This window comes from Ixodes scapularis, unplaced genomic scaffold, assembly GCF_016920785.2.
Source record: "Ixodes scapularis isolate PalLabHiFi unplaced genomic scaffold, ASM1692078v2 PGA_scaffold3__209_contigs__length_174095766, whole genome shotgun sequence".
NCBI lineage: Eukaryota > Metazoa > Arthropoda > Arachnida > Ixodida > Ixodidae > Ixodes > Ixodes scapularis.
Window position 1 is genome coordinate 135,018,395 of NW_024609868.1, and position 14,514 is coordinate 135,032,908.

Genomic DNA, 14,514 nt, shown 5'->3' on the forward strand with positions numbered 1-14,514 from the left:
CCCCATGCCTTCGACTCTGTCCACTACGCGGTGAACCAGCGAAACAAATAAAATAAAATTAGCACTGGGCAAGCCCATGTCTCGATGCAATAAAGAACACTAAATACATCGTCCTTCAAACTGTAAAAAAACAAAAAAAAAGTGCTCGACTCTTTTTTAAATTGTTTTTGTAAACAAAAACGAGGAACTCGGTGTGACGAAAGGTGGTACTAAACACTAGATCACCATTCTCACTAATCGGATTTCCCAACTTAAATGCACTGAGGGTACACACTTGGGCTTGGTGATAAAGCTATTAATTACATTACCGGGTTCTCTACTATATGAGTTGAACATGTTATTTCGAAATCACGTCTAAACAGGCAGAGAATACACCTCACCCTTGTATGTTTGCTTATTTGATATCTACTTATTTGATCAAAAATACGGCTGTTTTTTTTTGTATTTTTCAGGGTGGATACAGTATACAAATAAAAAAAAAACGCCAGCCAAAAAATAAAAATGAAAACACTCGTTTAGTACACAATGAGGAAACAAATACACTCGCAAAATGTTGATTATAACCTGTTGCAGGGTAAGAAGAGCAGGAGAGTTTCGGCTCCCATTTTTCGCACTTTAGCAGAGTAAGGGCTGGAGGAAAAAGGAAGCCAAGGGGGACCCGTCTCCTCTCTGGCGTCAGCTGTGCAAAAGTGGAAAGAGTGGACGAGGAGCTCTCCTGCCTTTCTTAACCTGCAGCTGGGTATAGCAACAGTATGAATAATGAAAGGAAGCCCACGTTTCGTCATACACCGGATACTGTGACCTGTGGCCCTAAACTCGTGAAACACAAAGTTCGGGCGGAAAGTTCGCGGAGCGCGCCGATTGGATGTTCGCGACAAAAGCGCCAAGTCATCGTCGTGATTGTCCAATCGGTGCGCTCCCTCAACTTCGGCCCCAACTTCGGGTTTCACGAGTTTAGGGCCCCTGAGTGGCTCACTTGAACGTCGAGTTGTTCAGGTTCTTTTGTATCCGAATAAAGAATCGGGAGAGCACAACTGCAAAGCTGCGCACACACAAAAAAGTTCGTTCATCCCGAAGGCGCTCTAGATTCATAGGATTTATAGGTCCTATTTGATGTCGCGGGAGTACGTGAGATCATGACGTCATGTGACGTCGTGCGATCACGTGATGACCGTCACTCTGATGACGGTCGTCATATGGTACCATTTTGTCATCGAGACAATATTCGCGCGCGGTCTTCAAAGCGTTTACAGCTGGTGCAGCAAATATGAGGCATCTAAAAGAAGAAAGCATGTGTAAAATCCTCAAAGGCGTATGTATCGCCACAAAGCTTTTCTGTAGGATGTCTAGCAAAGAAAATACAAACAGAAAATTAACCAAACAAAAGTTCACCACAAAAAAAAGTGTCCAACATAAAAAGACGTGTCATATTAAATATATATATATATATATATATATATACCGGGTGTTTTTGCGAAGACTTTCAAAAATCCTAAAAATTAGGGCGATTGAAAAAAGAAGAAACTCTCTTCGGGAACAAACTACCAGTCACAGCGGACGTCAGGAATTGCCGAAAACCTACTAATTAGTCAGATAATTAATTAAAACTTGTTAATTAACTTTTTAACTAGTGGAAATAGACATATGATTCCAATTAGAAAGTTGCTGAGCGTTATCGAAAACCACTAAATCAGTCATTTTCAGAAAGACTTTAAGCGCTTGAGAAGAGTAGTAGCGCACTAAAATTACCACTCGTGGAGCAGGTACAAGGCTGGGGCTAGATAAGAGGCGGAAAAATCGCGCGGGCGCCTTACCGCAACCGCTAGCCTTGTACCTGCTCCACGAGTGGTAAATTTAGTGCGCTACTACTCGTCTCACGCGCTCAAAGTCTTTCTGAAAATGACTGATTTAGTGGTTTTCGATAACGCTCAGCAACTTTCTAATTGGAACCATATGTCTATTTCCCCTAATTAAAAAGTTAATTCACAAGTTTTAATTAATTATCTGGCTAATTAGTAGGTTTTTGGCAATTCCTGACGTCCGCCGTGGCTGGTAGTTTGTTCCCGAAGAGAGTTTCTTCTTTTTTCAATCGCCCTAATTTTTAGGATTTTTGAAAGTCTTCGCAAAAACACCCGGTAAATATATATATATATATATATATATATATATATATATATATATATATATATATATATATATATATATATATATATATATATATATATATATATATATATATATATATATATATATATATATATATATATATGTATGTATTAGTACCATATTGGGAAGGCCGGTCAAGCAGCAGGTCACCTAATCGGAAATATATACTTTGATAACTTTGAAACTAACTGAGAGCAAAGTCAATTATTCACAATGCTAAGGCCCCGTAACATTCTATTACCAGATCACGTCATCGCAGTAACACCTTTACGCATCAACCCTCAGTACTTTTAGAAGTGCTCAAAGCGCAGTTATCAGAATAGTTTTCTGGTTACGGTCATTCATATTGCAAAGGGGTGCCGGTTCGCGTGGTAACGCAATGCCTCCAAGGAATTAATTAAACTGTGACGACGGAGACGACGCCATCATGCTGCCCGGGCTGTCGCGCTAACGATGCGGGCTTGATTGTCTGGGATGACCGAATCCGCTCTTTCATTACGAAATGGATTTCGTATGCAAACGCGCTATGACATCTTATATTGTATAAAGTATTGCATGGAGACCGTGACAAAAATATTTGGCGAGAAACTTGATCCACGAGGCCATTACTGTATGCCATATAGGTCGTCACTGCAACAGATATTCCTCTATATAGTGTATACAGTACTAGCTACCTGGCTAGTAACTCAGGGGTAGTTTAAATTAAGCATGGTGAGTAGATGGCCATTGCACTTAGTACATTTGAACAAAAAGTTGGAGTAATATCGACATAATGTATAATTAGTTTTGTGGGTCGCTACCTGATCGACGCCCGATCGGGACGTGCCTCGCTCGCTCCCCAAGAAGTCACCCACACAGTGCGTGTTCAAAAGAGTTTACTCCAACTCACGTGGTCTGCGAGCCGCTCGTCGCTGTCGTCCCAATGACCTCCCTGACCGGTCCCTTTCGAAGTCGGCAGCCCAAGACCCCTTCCTTTGTCTCCGTTCCCCTTTTAAGACCTTCCCAAGTCCTTGTCCCGCCGACCGTCCAATCGGGAACCTTGCTGCGACCGACCCTCCGACGTCAGCGCTGGGTGAGGGGGCGCTTGCCCCATTCCTCCCGGAGAGCTCGGACGTTCCGCGACAGGACGGCGACGGAAAACGGGAAGGTCACGGGGAACGAAGGAGCGCCCGGCAGCACGGCAGCAGGGACCGGCGAGGTCACGGAGCGCGGAGGAGCCAGGGAGAGGGTCCCCACACCTCCCCTCCCTCAAGGCTCGGACCCCGGGGGGCCCGAGTCGGCGGAGGGTGGACGGTCCCCGGCCAGGAACCCCTCCAGCTCCGCCATCACCGTGTCCTCGGCGGGCGGAGGCGGAGGCGGGAGGGGTTCGGCCGGGCAGGCGAGTGGCGCCAGCGGGGGCGGCAGCGTGTCCGAGACCGCGGTGGCGGCGGTCGCGGCGGTAGAGGCAGCGGCGGTGGAGGCTGCAGAGGTGGCCCCCTCCTCAGGAAGCTCCCGGGCCGCCGGGGCCAGGAGGTCGGGCCGGTCCCTCTGGAGGAGCCGCAGCGCCGCCTCGACGCACGTGGGGGGGCCCACCGCCCTCAGCAGCTCCTGGTGGCGTGGGCTGGCCTCGTGGGTCTCGCGGTGAACCACCGGCACCCGACAGAGCCAGCAGGGGTCCTGCAGGTCCGGGGCCAACTCGAAGGCGGGCAGCGTGTGCCCCAGGAAGGGCGGCGGGACCTCGACACCGGGCGTGTCGTGGACCGGTCTCGGCTGGTCCCGCCAACGCTGGCGGGACACGAAATGGAGGTCCCGCTGCCCGTCCCATGTCGTCCAGGTTGCCACGGTGTGGCATGGCCGCCGGCTCCAGGCCCGTCCCCCCTGCGGTGACGGTCCCTCTCTTCTCCTGGAAGGAAGTCGTGCGGGGCGAAGAGGCCTGCTCGAGCCTGGTCCTCCCCGCGCAGGCGGGCCCGACCCACTCTGCGGTGTGCCAGCGCGGTGGCTCGCGGAATCCGCGGAGCCCGCCTGGCGCTGTCCGGACCCAGCGTCCGACGCCCGATCGTGGGGCCACCTCCATGGTCGCCGACCTCGGGAGTCGGGCCGCCTCGACCCGGGGCGCCCACCCCGGGTACTTGGGGGAGCATTAGCGCCCCCGTTCTGGCCTGGCGGGCCTCCTGGGAGGGGTCGTCCCCGTCCAGCGCTGGCACGTGCTCGGCGTCCGGCGTCGTTCCAGAAAGGCATTCTGTGGGGAGGAAATTCAGTTAAAAACACAGAAATGGATTAAGCCCTGCGCCGCAGATTGTAGTGACGGCAGAAACTCCTGTTAGAAGTGAGCTCGCCGACAGTGTCATGCACCGTCCGGCCAGCGCGCTCCATCCGTGCTCCGGACTGCGTCTGCCGTCCGGCCGTGACGGGGCTTTCCCCGTCCTCATCAGCCGCTTCTCGTCCATCGCCGTCCTGGTCGCGAAGGTAGTACACCTTTAAATCGGTCACGTGAACAGGGCCAGACTCCTCGGTTGTGTTCGGCCGAGTGAGTCTGTACGTAAGCCGCGACACTCGCGTACTTACCTCGTAGGGCCCATCCCACTTCGGAGCCAGCGATGCTCCGAATCCGCAAGCTGCATTACTCAGTGGGTGCATTCTCCTCAGAACCAGGTCTCCGACGTTGTACTCCAGGTGGCGATGGTTCTTGTCGTACTGCGCCGCCTGCTCGATCCTTGCGGCATCGAGGTTCTCTCTAGCGTCGTGCAACGCGCCCGTCAAGCGGCTTTTGAGCCCGGCCGCGTACGTAGAGAGTGGGCGACCCGATGCCCCGTCGCTGTTTCTTAACCCGTTCTCCAGTGGAGACGGGAGCTCCTTACCCAGGTTCAGGAACGCTGGTGTAAACCCGGTTGATCGGTTCACTGACGTCCGAATGGCGAAACCCATCTCGACGATGTGTTCGTCCCAGTCCCGGTGTCTCTCCGTCAGCGCGATCAGCATGCTCTTCAGGTTGCGATTCACTCTCTCAGTGATATTGGCCTGAGGATGGTACGGTGTCGTCCTCTTGTGCTTAATATTGAGGGCCAAGCAGGAGTCCACGAAGACTTTACTAGTGAAATAACTAGCATTATCGCTGACTAGACACTTGGGCGTTCCGAAACGCAGGAAAGTGTCTAACAACTTTTCCCAGATTCGCTCCGAGACCAGTTTTCTCAGGGGGTACAGCTCCACCCACTTCGAGAAATGGTCAGTGACCACCAAAAGGTACTGATTTCCCCGAGGACTACTCGGCAGCGGGCCAACGATGTCGCACGCGACTATCTCCCACGGGTAGTGACTCATCACCGGCTGCATCAACCCCGGAGGTTTCCCGCCTCTCGGTTTCGCCTTCTGGCAAGCTGGACAGCTACGACAGTACCGAAATACGTCCTGCCTCATTCCCGGCCAGGTCGCGACGCGACATAACTTTTGAAAAGTCTTGCTGCGGCTGCCATGACCGGCCAGAGCCGAGTCGTGGAAGTATCTGATAAACTTCCTGCGTAGCTTCCTAGGAATCACCACCCTGAAGGGAGGGTCGTTCCCCTCCTCTTCGTCGATCGCGGGGATATAGCGGAGCAATAACCCATCTTCGCCCAGCAGATACGAATCGAACGGCGCGCCGATTCGTCCGTCAGTGTTCCCGGTGTCAACCGCAATTTCCGCAAGTTTTCCCAACACCCGCTGACAAAATCCATCTGCTCCCTGGGCCTCGACAAGCTCTGCCTTGCTTACCACTTCCCCCCAAGCCACGATCCTTTGCTCCCTCGTAGAGTGACCCACCGCTGCTACGAACTCCGGCTGCTTCCCCTCCTCCCAGCCATTCTCTCGCTTTCCCGCGATCGCGGGGGGCTTCTCCCCCGCGCACGGAGGTATTCTCCCTCCTCTCCCGCGCTCTTCGCCCCCCAACGGTCGCGTCTCCTCCTCCCGACCACCGTCCTGGGGCGCCCGAGAGAGCGCGTCCGCAACCTTGTTGCTTGAGCCCTTTCGGTATTCGACAGTGTAGGAGTAGCGCTGCAGGGTCAGAGCCCAGCGAGCCAGCCTTCCCGCTGGCTCCTTCAACCTCTGGATCCATGTTAGCGCAGCGTGATCCGTCTGTATGACAAAAGTCGTACCGTCTAGATAGAGATCGAACTTTTTCAAAGCGAACATGACGGCCAGCCCCTCTTTCTCCGTTACGCTGTAGTTGCGCTCGGGCGGTGTAAGCGTTCGGCTCGCGAAAGCCACAGGGCGCAACTGCCCATCGTGCTCCTGTAACAACACCGCTCCGACACCGTAGTCGCTCGCGTCCGTCTGTACGACGAAATGCCGGTTTAGATCTGGTAAATGTAAGCTCGCTGTATCAGCTATTGCCTTCGCGAGAGACGCGAAAGCCGCGTCGTGCTCCCTCCCCCAGAGCCACCTTGAGTTTTTCCGCGGCAATTGGTTCAATGGCTGTGCTAGCTCCGCGCATCCCGGAATGAACTGCCGATAAAAACCGACCATCCCTAGAAACCTCTGAAGGCTCTTTACGTCACGCGGCGCTGGATAATTGAGGATGGCCCCCAACTTATCGTCGTTCGGCTTCAACGTACCGTTGTCAACGATAAAGCCTAAGAGATTAACCCTCGAGGCTGCGAGCTGTACCTTATCTGGGTTGATCGTCAACCCAGCCTCCCACATTCTACTCAGAACGATCTCGAGATGAGTTAGGTGCTCTTCGAACGAGTTCGAGAATACTACGACATCGTCCATGTAAGCCATGGCAAAGTTAAACTTCGCGTCCCCCAGCACGATGTCCATCAGCCGCTGAAAACTAGACGGCGAATTCGATAATCCGAACGGCAGGCGGGTAAACTCAAACAACCCCCTGTGACAAGTGAACGCTGTCTTTTGGACGTCGTCTGGTGCTACCTGGATCTGCAGGAAGCCTCTGCTGCAGTCCAGCGTGGTAAAGACCTTCGCGCTACCCAGCGAGTACATGATGGACTCAATAGATGGAAAAGGATACGCGTCCCTTTTGGTCATCTCATTGAGTCGGCGGTAGTCTACGCAAAGACGGGCTGTCCCGTCTTTCTTCGGCGCTAGCACTACCGGAAATGCCCACGGGCTTTGCGACGGCCGTACGGCCCCCGTGTCCAACATTTCATCGAGAGCCTTATCTAGGAGAGCTCGCTTGTGCACACTCAGCGGTCTGGGGTTACAACCCCACGGCCTAGCGTCTCCCGTGTCTATCTCATGTTGTAAAACATGCGTGACTCCCGGCCTCTCAGTAAACATAGCTGCGTGTCTAGACAAAGCGTCCGCTAACGATCGCCTTTGTTCGGCCGGCCCGTCGAAAGAAGCCACGATCTGTTCAACGTTATGTGGTACGGCCCGCGCAGCTAACACCTGCTCCTCGCGCAGCCTAGCGATCGAATATTCCGATCCCTTCCCCAAACTAGGTGGGGCTACAAAGGGGATGAGAGGGGTCAGCGGGTTGTAGTGGTACCCGTAAAGGCCGTTCACACTCTTGCGACTGCTTGCGACCTCTTAAACCTGGGTTCTTTAAAACTTCTTAAACCAGAAAACACACTGCCGCCATCTATTGGGAAGCAGTATAAACTCGGCGGTCCGGCATATTTTTTTTTATTTCTCGCGCAATATCCTTTCTTTTTTGGCTCGAAAAGCTTTTGTCAATGTTATAAACGAGCCTTTCTATGGGTATTACGCACATTTGACCTCAGAAATCCCGCAAAACTTTCGCTTTTGAGAAATGCAGTTCTAGGGTCACCGCATAGATGGCGCCACAATGTCAGTGTGTTCCCTCATTCTAGAAACATTTAAGAAGTTGTAAGAGATCTCGTCACTCTCAGTCGTACTCGGTCGCAAGAGTGTGAACGGGCCTTTATTCTTTAGGTCTAGAATGATCCCCTCTCGGCAAACGAAGTCCTGTCCCAAAATAACTGGGATTGACATGCCCGGCAGGTAAACAAAGCGCTGCCTCCTTCGCTTGCCGTCGAGGCCGAGGTGAAGGCGAACTGCGCATTGCGCCTCGGCCGATCCCGCCGCTAAGCGCAACGGAGTTGCAACTTCGCGCATGCACAGGTTTCTTTTGCGGCAGTCCGTGTACACGGAGTCTCCGATGAGAGAGAGGGTTGAGCCGGTGTCGACTAATGCTAGATAATCTTTACCACCGATCTCTACCCGCACGTACGGACCCCTTTCAGGTGTCGAGTCCTGAGCCCGACATGCCGACGGCGCGAACGCTACCCGATCGCTGCCCGCGACTTCCGCCCCGTCGGCGAACTGACCCGGGGCCTCGGCAGCGGCCGGCAACCTTGATTCGGGCAACCCGATTACTGGCGCCGGCCCCGCGCGTTTTCCGAGTATCCGGATTCGGCCGCTGCCCACGTGCATTGCCGCCTGATGTGCCCAGGCTGGTGGCACCTGAAGCACCTGACTTGGGCGCGGTCGTCGCGTGCTACAGTTGATCTGTCGCTAACGGCACGCGGCGCGCCGCCTCGCCGAGCGCTGTTGTCGCTGCCGCGAGCGTCGTAACGCGTCACGTATCCGCGGTATTCGACCGCGCCGCCCCCCCTACGGGGTTGCGCCCCGGCTGAGTGTGCGCTGGCTACCCTGCGCCTTTGCTCGAAGCCGAATGGGTCGAGGGCCCGAGGTGGAATGGCTCCGCCATTCCCGCGATCCGCGACGGCCACGTACGCCGTCTGCGACTCGACGTAACCGTCCGCGGCGCGTCCCGTCCACGCGCAACCCGGCTCCAAGGACTCCTCGGCTCTTGGAGGGGGCCGATACTGCAGCTCAGCGAGCAAGCCCGCTTGAACCGTGCGCGCCTCTCTCGCCAGTGCTTCGAGGTCTGCGAAATGGCGTCCTCGAAGATACGCCTTAAATCTGGGGTGGCACTGGCGGATCGCCCTCGCTACTTTCTCCGCGTTAGGCGCGGAGGGTTCGGCCCGCGAGTAGAGCTCCTGGAGTGCACGGACGTACTCCACGAGGCTCTCATCCGGATGCTGAGTGCGGCTCGCCAGCTCGTCGCGAATCCGCATCTCGTAGTCGGGAGGAAGGAATTCCTCCCGAAACCGCGCCCGGAAGTCCGCCATTGATTGGAACGGCGTTTGCAGCCGTCTCCAACGCGCGGCGTCGCCCGTCAGTGCAATCGGCACGATCTGCAGCAGGGCTGTTGCGTCCGATGCCCCCAAAGCGGTTACGTACGCGTCTAAATCCTGCAGGAAATCGTGCACCGATTTCCCGTCGGAGTACCCCGAGTACGTCGGCGTAGGCACGCTCAACCGCGGGCGGGGTATCGGCAAAGGCGCGGCACTCGCGACGCTTGGGGCTGTCCCCATCTGCCGCGACATCGCGTCCATCATCCGCGTCATTGCGCGCATCAGTTCACCGGCGTCTAGCACGCCTTCCGTCGCTGGTGAAGCTGGGGGCGAAGTCCCAGTCTCCGGGGGCGCGCGTGAGCCCGAGTCTCCGCTAATCGGAGCAGCCCCCGCGCTATCTCGCCCAGGCTCGTCCTCCGACGAACCGTCCTTACTCGCGCCGGTGGTCGACCTGGTGTCGACCATTGTCACTTTCTACCAACTCGAACACAATTCGCAAAATTCGAGCACGCTAACCTCCAAAATCCGCGAAAACGCAAAGTGCGCGACCTCTCAGGGAGGAGCGAAAGCAACGGCCAACCGATCGGGCCCCACGTTGGGCGCCATATTATGTGGGTCGCTACCTGATCGACGCCCGATCGGGACGTGCCTCGCTCGCTCCCCAAGAAGTCACCCACACAGTGCGTGTTCAAAACAGTTTCCTCCAACTCACGTCGTCTGCGAGCCGCTCGTCGCTGTCGTCCCAATGACCTCCCTGACCGGTCCCTTTCGAAGTCGGCAGCCCAAGACCCCTTCCTTTGTCTCCGTTCCCCTTTTAAGACCTTCCCAAGTCCTTGTCCCGCCGACCGTCCAATCGGGAACCTTGCTGCGACCGACCCTCCGACGTCAGCGCTGGGTGAGGGGGCGCTTGCCCCATTCCTCCCGGAGAGCTCGGACGTTCCGCGACAGGACGGCGACGGAAAACGGGAAGGTCACGGGGAACGAAGGAGCGCCCGGCAGCACGGCGGCAGGGACCGGCGAGGTCACGGAGCGCGGAGGAGCCAGGGAGAGGGTCCCCACAGTTTGTATACTCACAAAAAAATAATGTTAAGTACAGCTATAGTCGGGTGCAAGTTAGGAATTTGCCAAATAAACGCCACCACGTTGTATAGACGTGGCACCTAAATCGGTCCGCGGACCAACTGGGAAAGGCAGCAGAGACGCCGGGTTATGTGACGGCGTCAGCGCAACGTGCGCCTCATCGGCGAACTATTTGATCGTAGCGGAGGAACAGAGACTGGCGGTAATGAGAGTGTCGTAGGAGCTTCCGGTGGATTCTTAACTTGTATCTGACTGTAAATGTAACGCTGGTGATTATTTTTGCAGTGTCACTGATAGTACATGAAGTAGATAACGGTTCAAACCGGTTTGAACCGGTTTGAACCGTTATTTTTTCTCCCCGGAGGTGAACCGGAACTGAACAGAAAGCCGTGAACCCGAACCGAACCGATAAAAATTTCGGTTCGACAGTCTGCTCAGAGATGGAGGAGCGAGCCGACGTTAAAAAAAGAGACGATCGCAAGAGCCATGTAAATATTCACACTCTGATCGGACGCACACGTTTGATCGAGGTGCTGGATTCGCGCAGAAGAGTAGTAAGCTGGGCGAGTTGGTAAACGTTGAACATGGTTAAAAATCGCGCACAAAGAGACGAGGACCAACGAGGGAGGAACACAGAACACAGACAGGGGCGTTGTTAGACCGCGAATTAGTAAGCACTTCGGGACCGACGTTTTACGATTGCAACTCGATACTGACGTCACACTCGGCAAAGTTGGACCGGCATTGCGTAGCTCCCACGAACTGTTTAGCTCGACAGTGACGTGCAGTCTGACAGAATAAAAATGGTATAACAATAAAAAAGTGTACATACAGTGTTGCGAAGGTAATCCATACGGCGTTTATTTGAGCTCCATATCACACAAAACAAGGAGATAGAATCGATGAGTGTGTCCATTTTCGACGAGAGCGTTCGTCACCGCTGCCTCGGAAAACAAGGAGTTGACAAGGGGAAGGGATTGACCTCTTGATCTACAATTGAAGTCAGCGATCAAACTATAATACGGGAAGGGTTCACGAAGGTCGCGCGGGCATATTCCATTCAGGCATGATTCAGCACGCCAGCCGGTCGTGGGCAGACGGTCTTGGCCAAGGACCGTCGGGGCACCGCTGCGCCGAGTCGGAGTGCCTGCTAGGCCTATATTCTGCCGAGCTCGCTTGGTCGGGGTCGGTGGAATCGTGGCCGTTGGAGCCTTTCCCGGGTATTTGTGGATCCGGCGTGCTTGCTCGTCGTAGTCTGTTTCAAATAATTTTCGCTTTTTTCTTGCTGCTTGAAGTCGGGACGCGTGAGAAGAGCACGTAGAAAAATAAACGTCCGTTGGTCGTCGCAACTGAGCGACGCTGTCAGCCACGCTAATTTGATCGTAAGAAGTGCGTTAGACAGCTCAGGAGCTGTCGTAGAATTCCGTCGTAACCTACGCAAAACTTACGATAATTTCGTTTCGTTAATACGAATTTTGTTCTTACGTTTTGTCTTACGCACATTTTTGGCGTAAGATCGCTTTGTGAATCTGGCCTCTGATGTTGTTTTTGGAGAACTTTTTTCGAACCTTCTACGACCTCGGTTGTTGGGGAAACCTAGTAAAAACTTGAACGATTCAGAGAGGAATGTAATATTGAGATTTTGTTTTAATATTCTTATTGTAGACAAATGTGTGACTTGACTACTTGTACGATGACTTCGTCGTGTGAAGTTGTTACTATATAATATACATAGTATACTTGTGTTCTTATGGCCACAGATGAACATTATCCAAGCTAGAATTGAGGGTGTGTCGTATTCGGCGATCATGTAAAGAACCGATCTCAGAGACAATTGGTACTTCGGGCACAAAATATCAAGCAAACAATATTTTAAAAAAAATCACACAAATTAAAGTTTGTAAATTGCATGTGAGATCAGATTAATTTTGATTACTTAACGATTTGTCACATTTTCTATATATTTGTGACTGTGAATGTTCTCGCTGACGTAGTTAAGCAGGCAATTCAACTGAGAGGTAGAGTCGGTTGTTATAATACTTAAGAGAAAATAAAGGCAGCATCAGTATCAGGGCAGACTAACTAAATGAATCCCAGAAGTGTCATTGCCGCCAAATTGGAATGTACAACGATCTTCCATATTACTCATTGCTAGCTAGCGTAAATCAAAACGCCAGCAATAGCAAACAAACTGCCAGAACGAGAACGAAAAACACGGGATCCGTTAACGTTCAGATAAGAACGGAAAACTGCGGAATTACGATGCGTACGCTCTGAGTGAGGAACATACTCCATACACGCATACCAAGCGTCGGAAACTTAACAACACAAACAAGCCCTCAGCAGGGAGCTCATTCTCATTATCCCTCGCTTGGCTGGTTCTGATACTGATCGTCTCGTCACTCCTGCTTCCGTCAATATTTCCACGGCGCTGAACACCCTTGAGACGTCAACGAACAATTATATTGGCCGGAAACCAAACAAGGAAACGCGAACGACGAGCGCCGAAACCCGAGATGAAAAGCAAGGAGAAGCAAAAATTTGATAAGGGAAAAAAAAAAAAAAAAGACGCTCCTTTTGGGAACCATGGGAGCCTGCCTCGTGGATGAGATGCCTGAGCGTGCGGCTTGCAACGGTTCCGTCAGGTCCTTGTTTTTTTATTTGTACACGGGTATTTCTTCGCGTGCTCGCTGGAGGAGTGGAAGTTCTGGCTGATGCGATTAAGGAAGAACCTTATGTATACATTTATATACTTTTTCTTCTTCTTGATGAGTGCTCTTACACGGCGAGAGAGAGAGAGAGAGAGAGAGAGAGAAAAAAAAGAAGACCGGAAGTTCCCTCGCGTTTTCTTGATGCTTTAACATTCCACTGTCGCTCCCGGGGGTAAACGAACATACTGCAAAGACGCTGCTGAATCATTTATTTTTATTTTTGATATATTTCCTCGGCTTTTATCTGCCGCAGCTTTCTTATGCCCATGGCGTCTCGAAGTCCCCGTGCGACATGTTAGTTAGAGAAACTGTTTTAACGTCCTGTATTTGATTTGATAGTTTAATTTCTTCATATTACATCCTAAACACGCGACATATATCAATGAGTTTTTTCCTACCGGCTCTCGAACAAACACACAAACAAGAACACACACACACACACACACACACAAACACACGCACACACACAAACACACACGCACGCGCACACACACAAACACACACACACACACACACACAAACACACACACACACGCACAAAAAAAAAAAAAGTTCGGTGGCTAGCCAAAGCGCATCTGATATGCTAAGGCGTTTTTGTTTCTGGTGCTACTTAGAACCCCTGCGGGGCCCAGAGCACCCGAGCACTTGTACCCCGTCTCTTCGTGTCTCACCAATGAAGCTAGGGATATGGGAAGCAAAACGTGCGACTGGACTGTGCCATTAAACGTGCCATTATGGCAGACCCGTTCATGCCTCAGCGATAATCATACAGTCATTGTTCCGGGCTTGGTTTGAAGATGGGAGTCCGAGGGAAGCTTATAACAACTGTGGTGCACAGCGAGGGAACCGGCGATTGCGCAAACCGAACGTAGGTTTCCGGAGCGAAGGCCGCGGTAGGGAAAATGAGAGAGCTCAGAATAAGCACGGTGTATCCCGGTGCAAATTTTAAAGGGATAATGGGCTCGTGCATATTTATTGCGTGTCTCGCGTTGCATGGTTATAGATGATTTCAGCACACCATTCGGAGCTTTGGATGAGTGCTCATAAAGCGTACTTCGATGTGGTACGTAGCACGACCTCCTGATACCAGTATGGTGTTACTGGGAAAGTACGATGTTTTAAAACTGTTCTACGACTTGCCTTGAGGACTCCTTGTGTTGCGCGACACTTGAAGTTTGAAGACACGTAATCACCAAGAACCCGGGGCTTTCGAAGCTCTGAGTTGCATGATACAAAACTGCTCCTGGTTGGAGGTTGTACGGCTGCAATTTTTATAGTTGCCTAGAAAGTGCCAACTTAACTTTAGATTACTCTGTGTTTGGAGCGAATACCTATTTCTAAAAAAAAAAAGAAAAAAAGTTTAATTTTAAGTAGCGAGAAGCCGGTAGCGACAAGGCACACACTTTTTAAAGTATCCCGTGCGTCTACTTTGCCTTAGAGCACTCGAAGAACAATCACAAGAATCTTTGGGGAGCAAT

General features: G+C 52.3%; 1 protein-coding gene across 1 annotated transcript; it reads right to left on the reverse strand.

Moving 5' to 3' along the window:
• Positions 1 to 8,477: 8,477 nt before the first annotated feature.
• LOC121837132 lies at positions 8,478 to 9,335 on the reverse strand (the record flags this gene model as incomplete). The annotated part of the gene is made up of 1 exon (XM_042292632.1): positions 8,478 to 9,335. A coding segment is annotated over one exon (858 nt), but the record flags the coding sequence as incomplete, so codon positions are not given.
• Between the last annotated feature and the right edge of the window lie 5,179 nt (positions 9,336 to 14,514).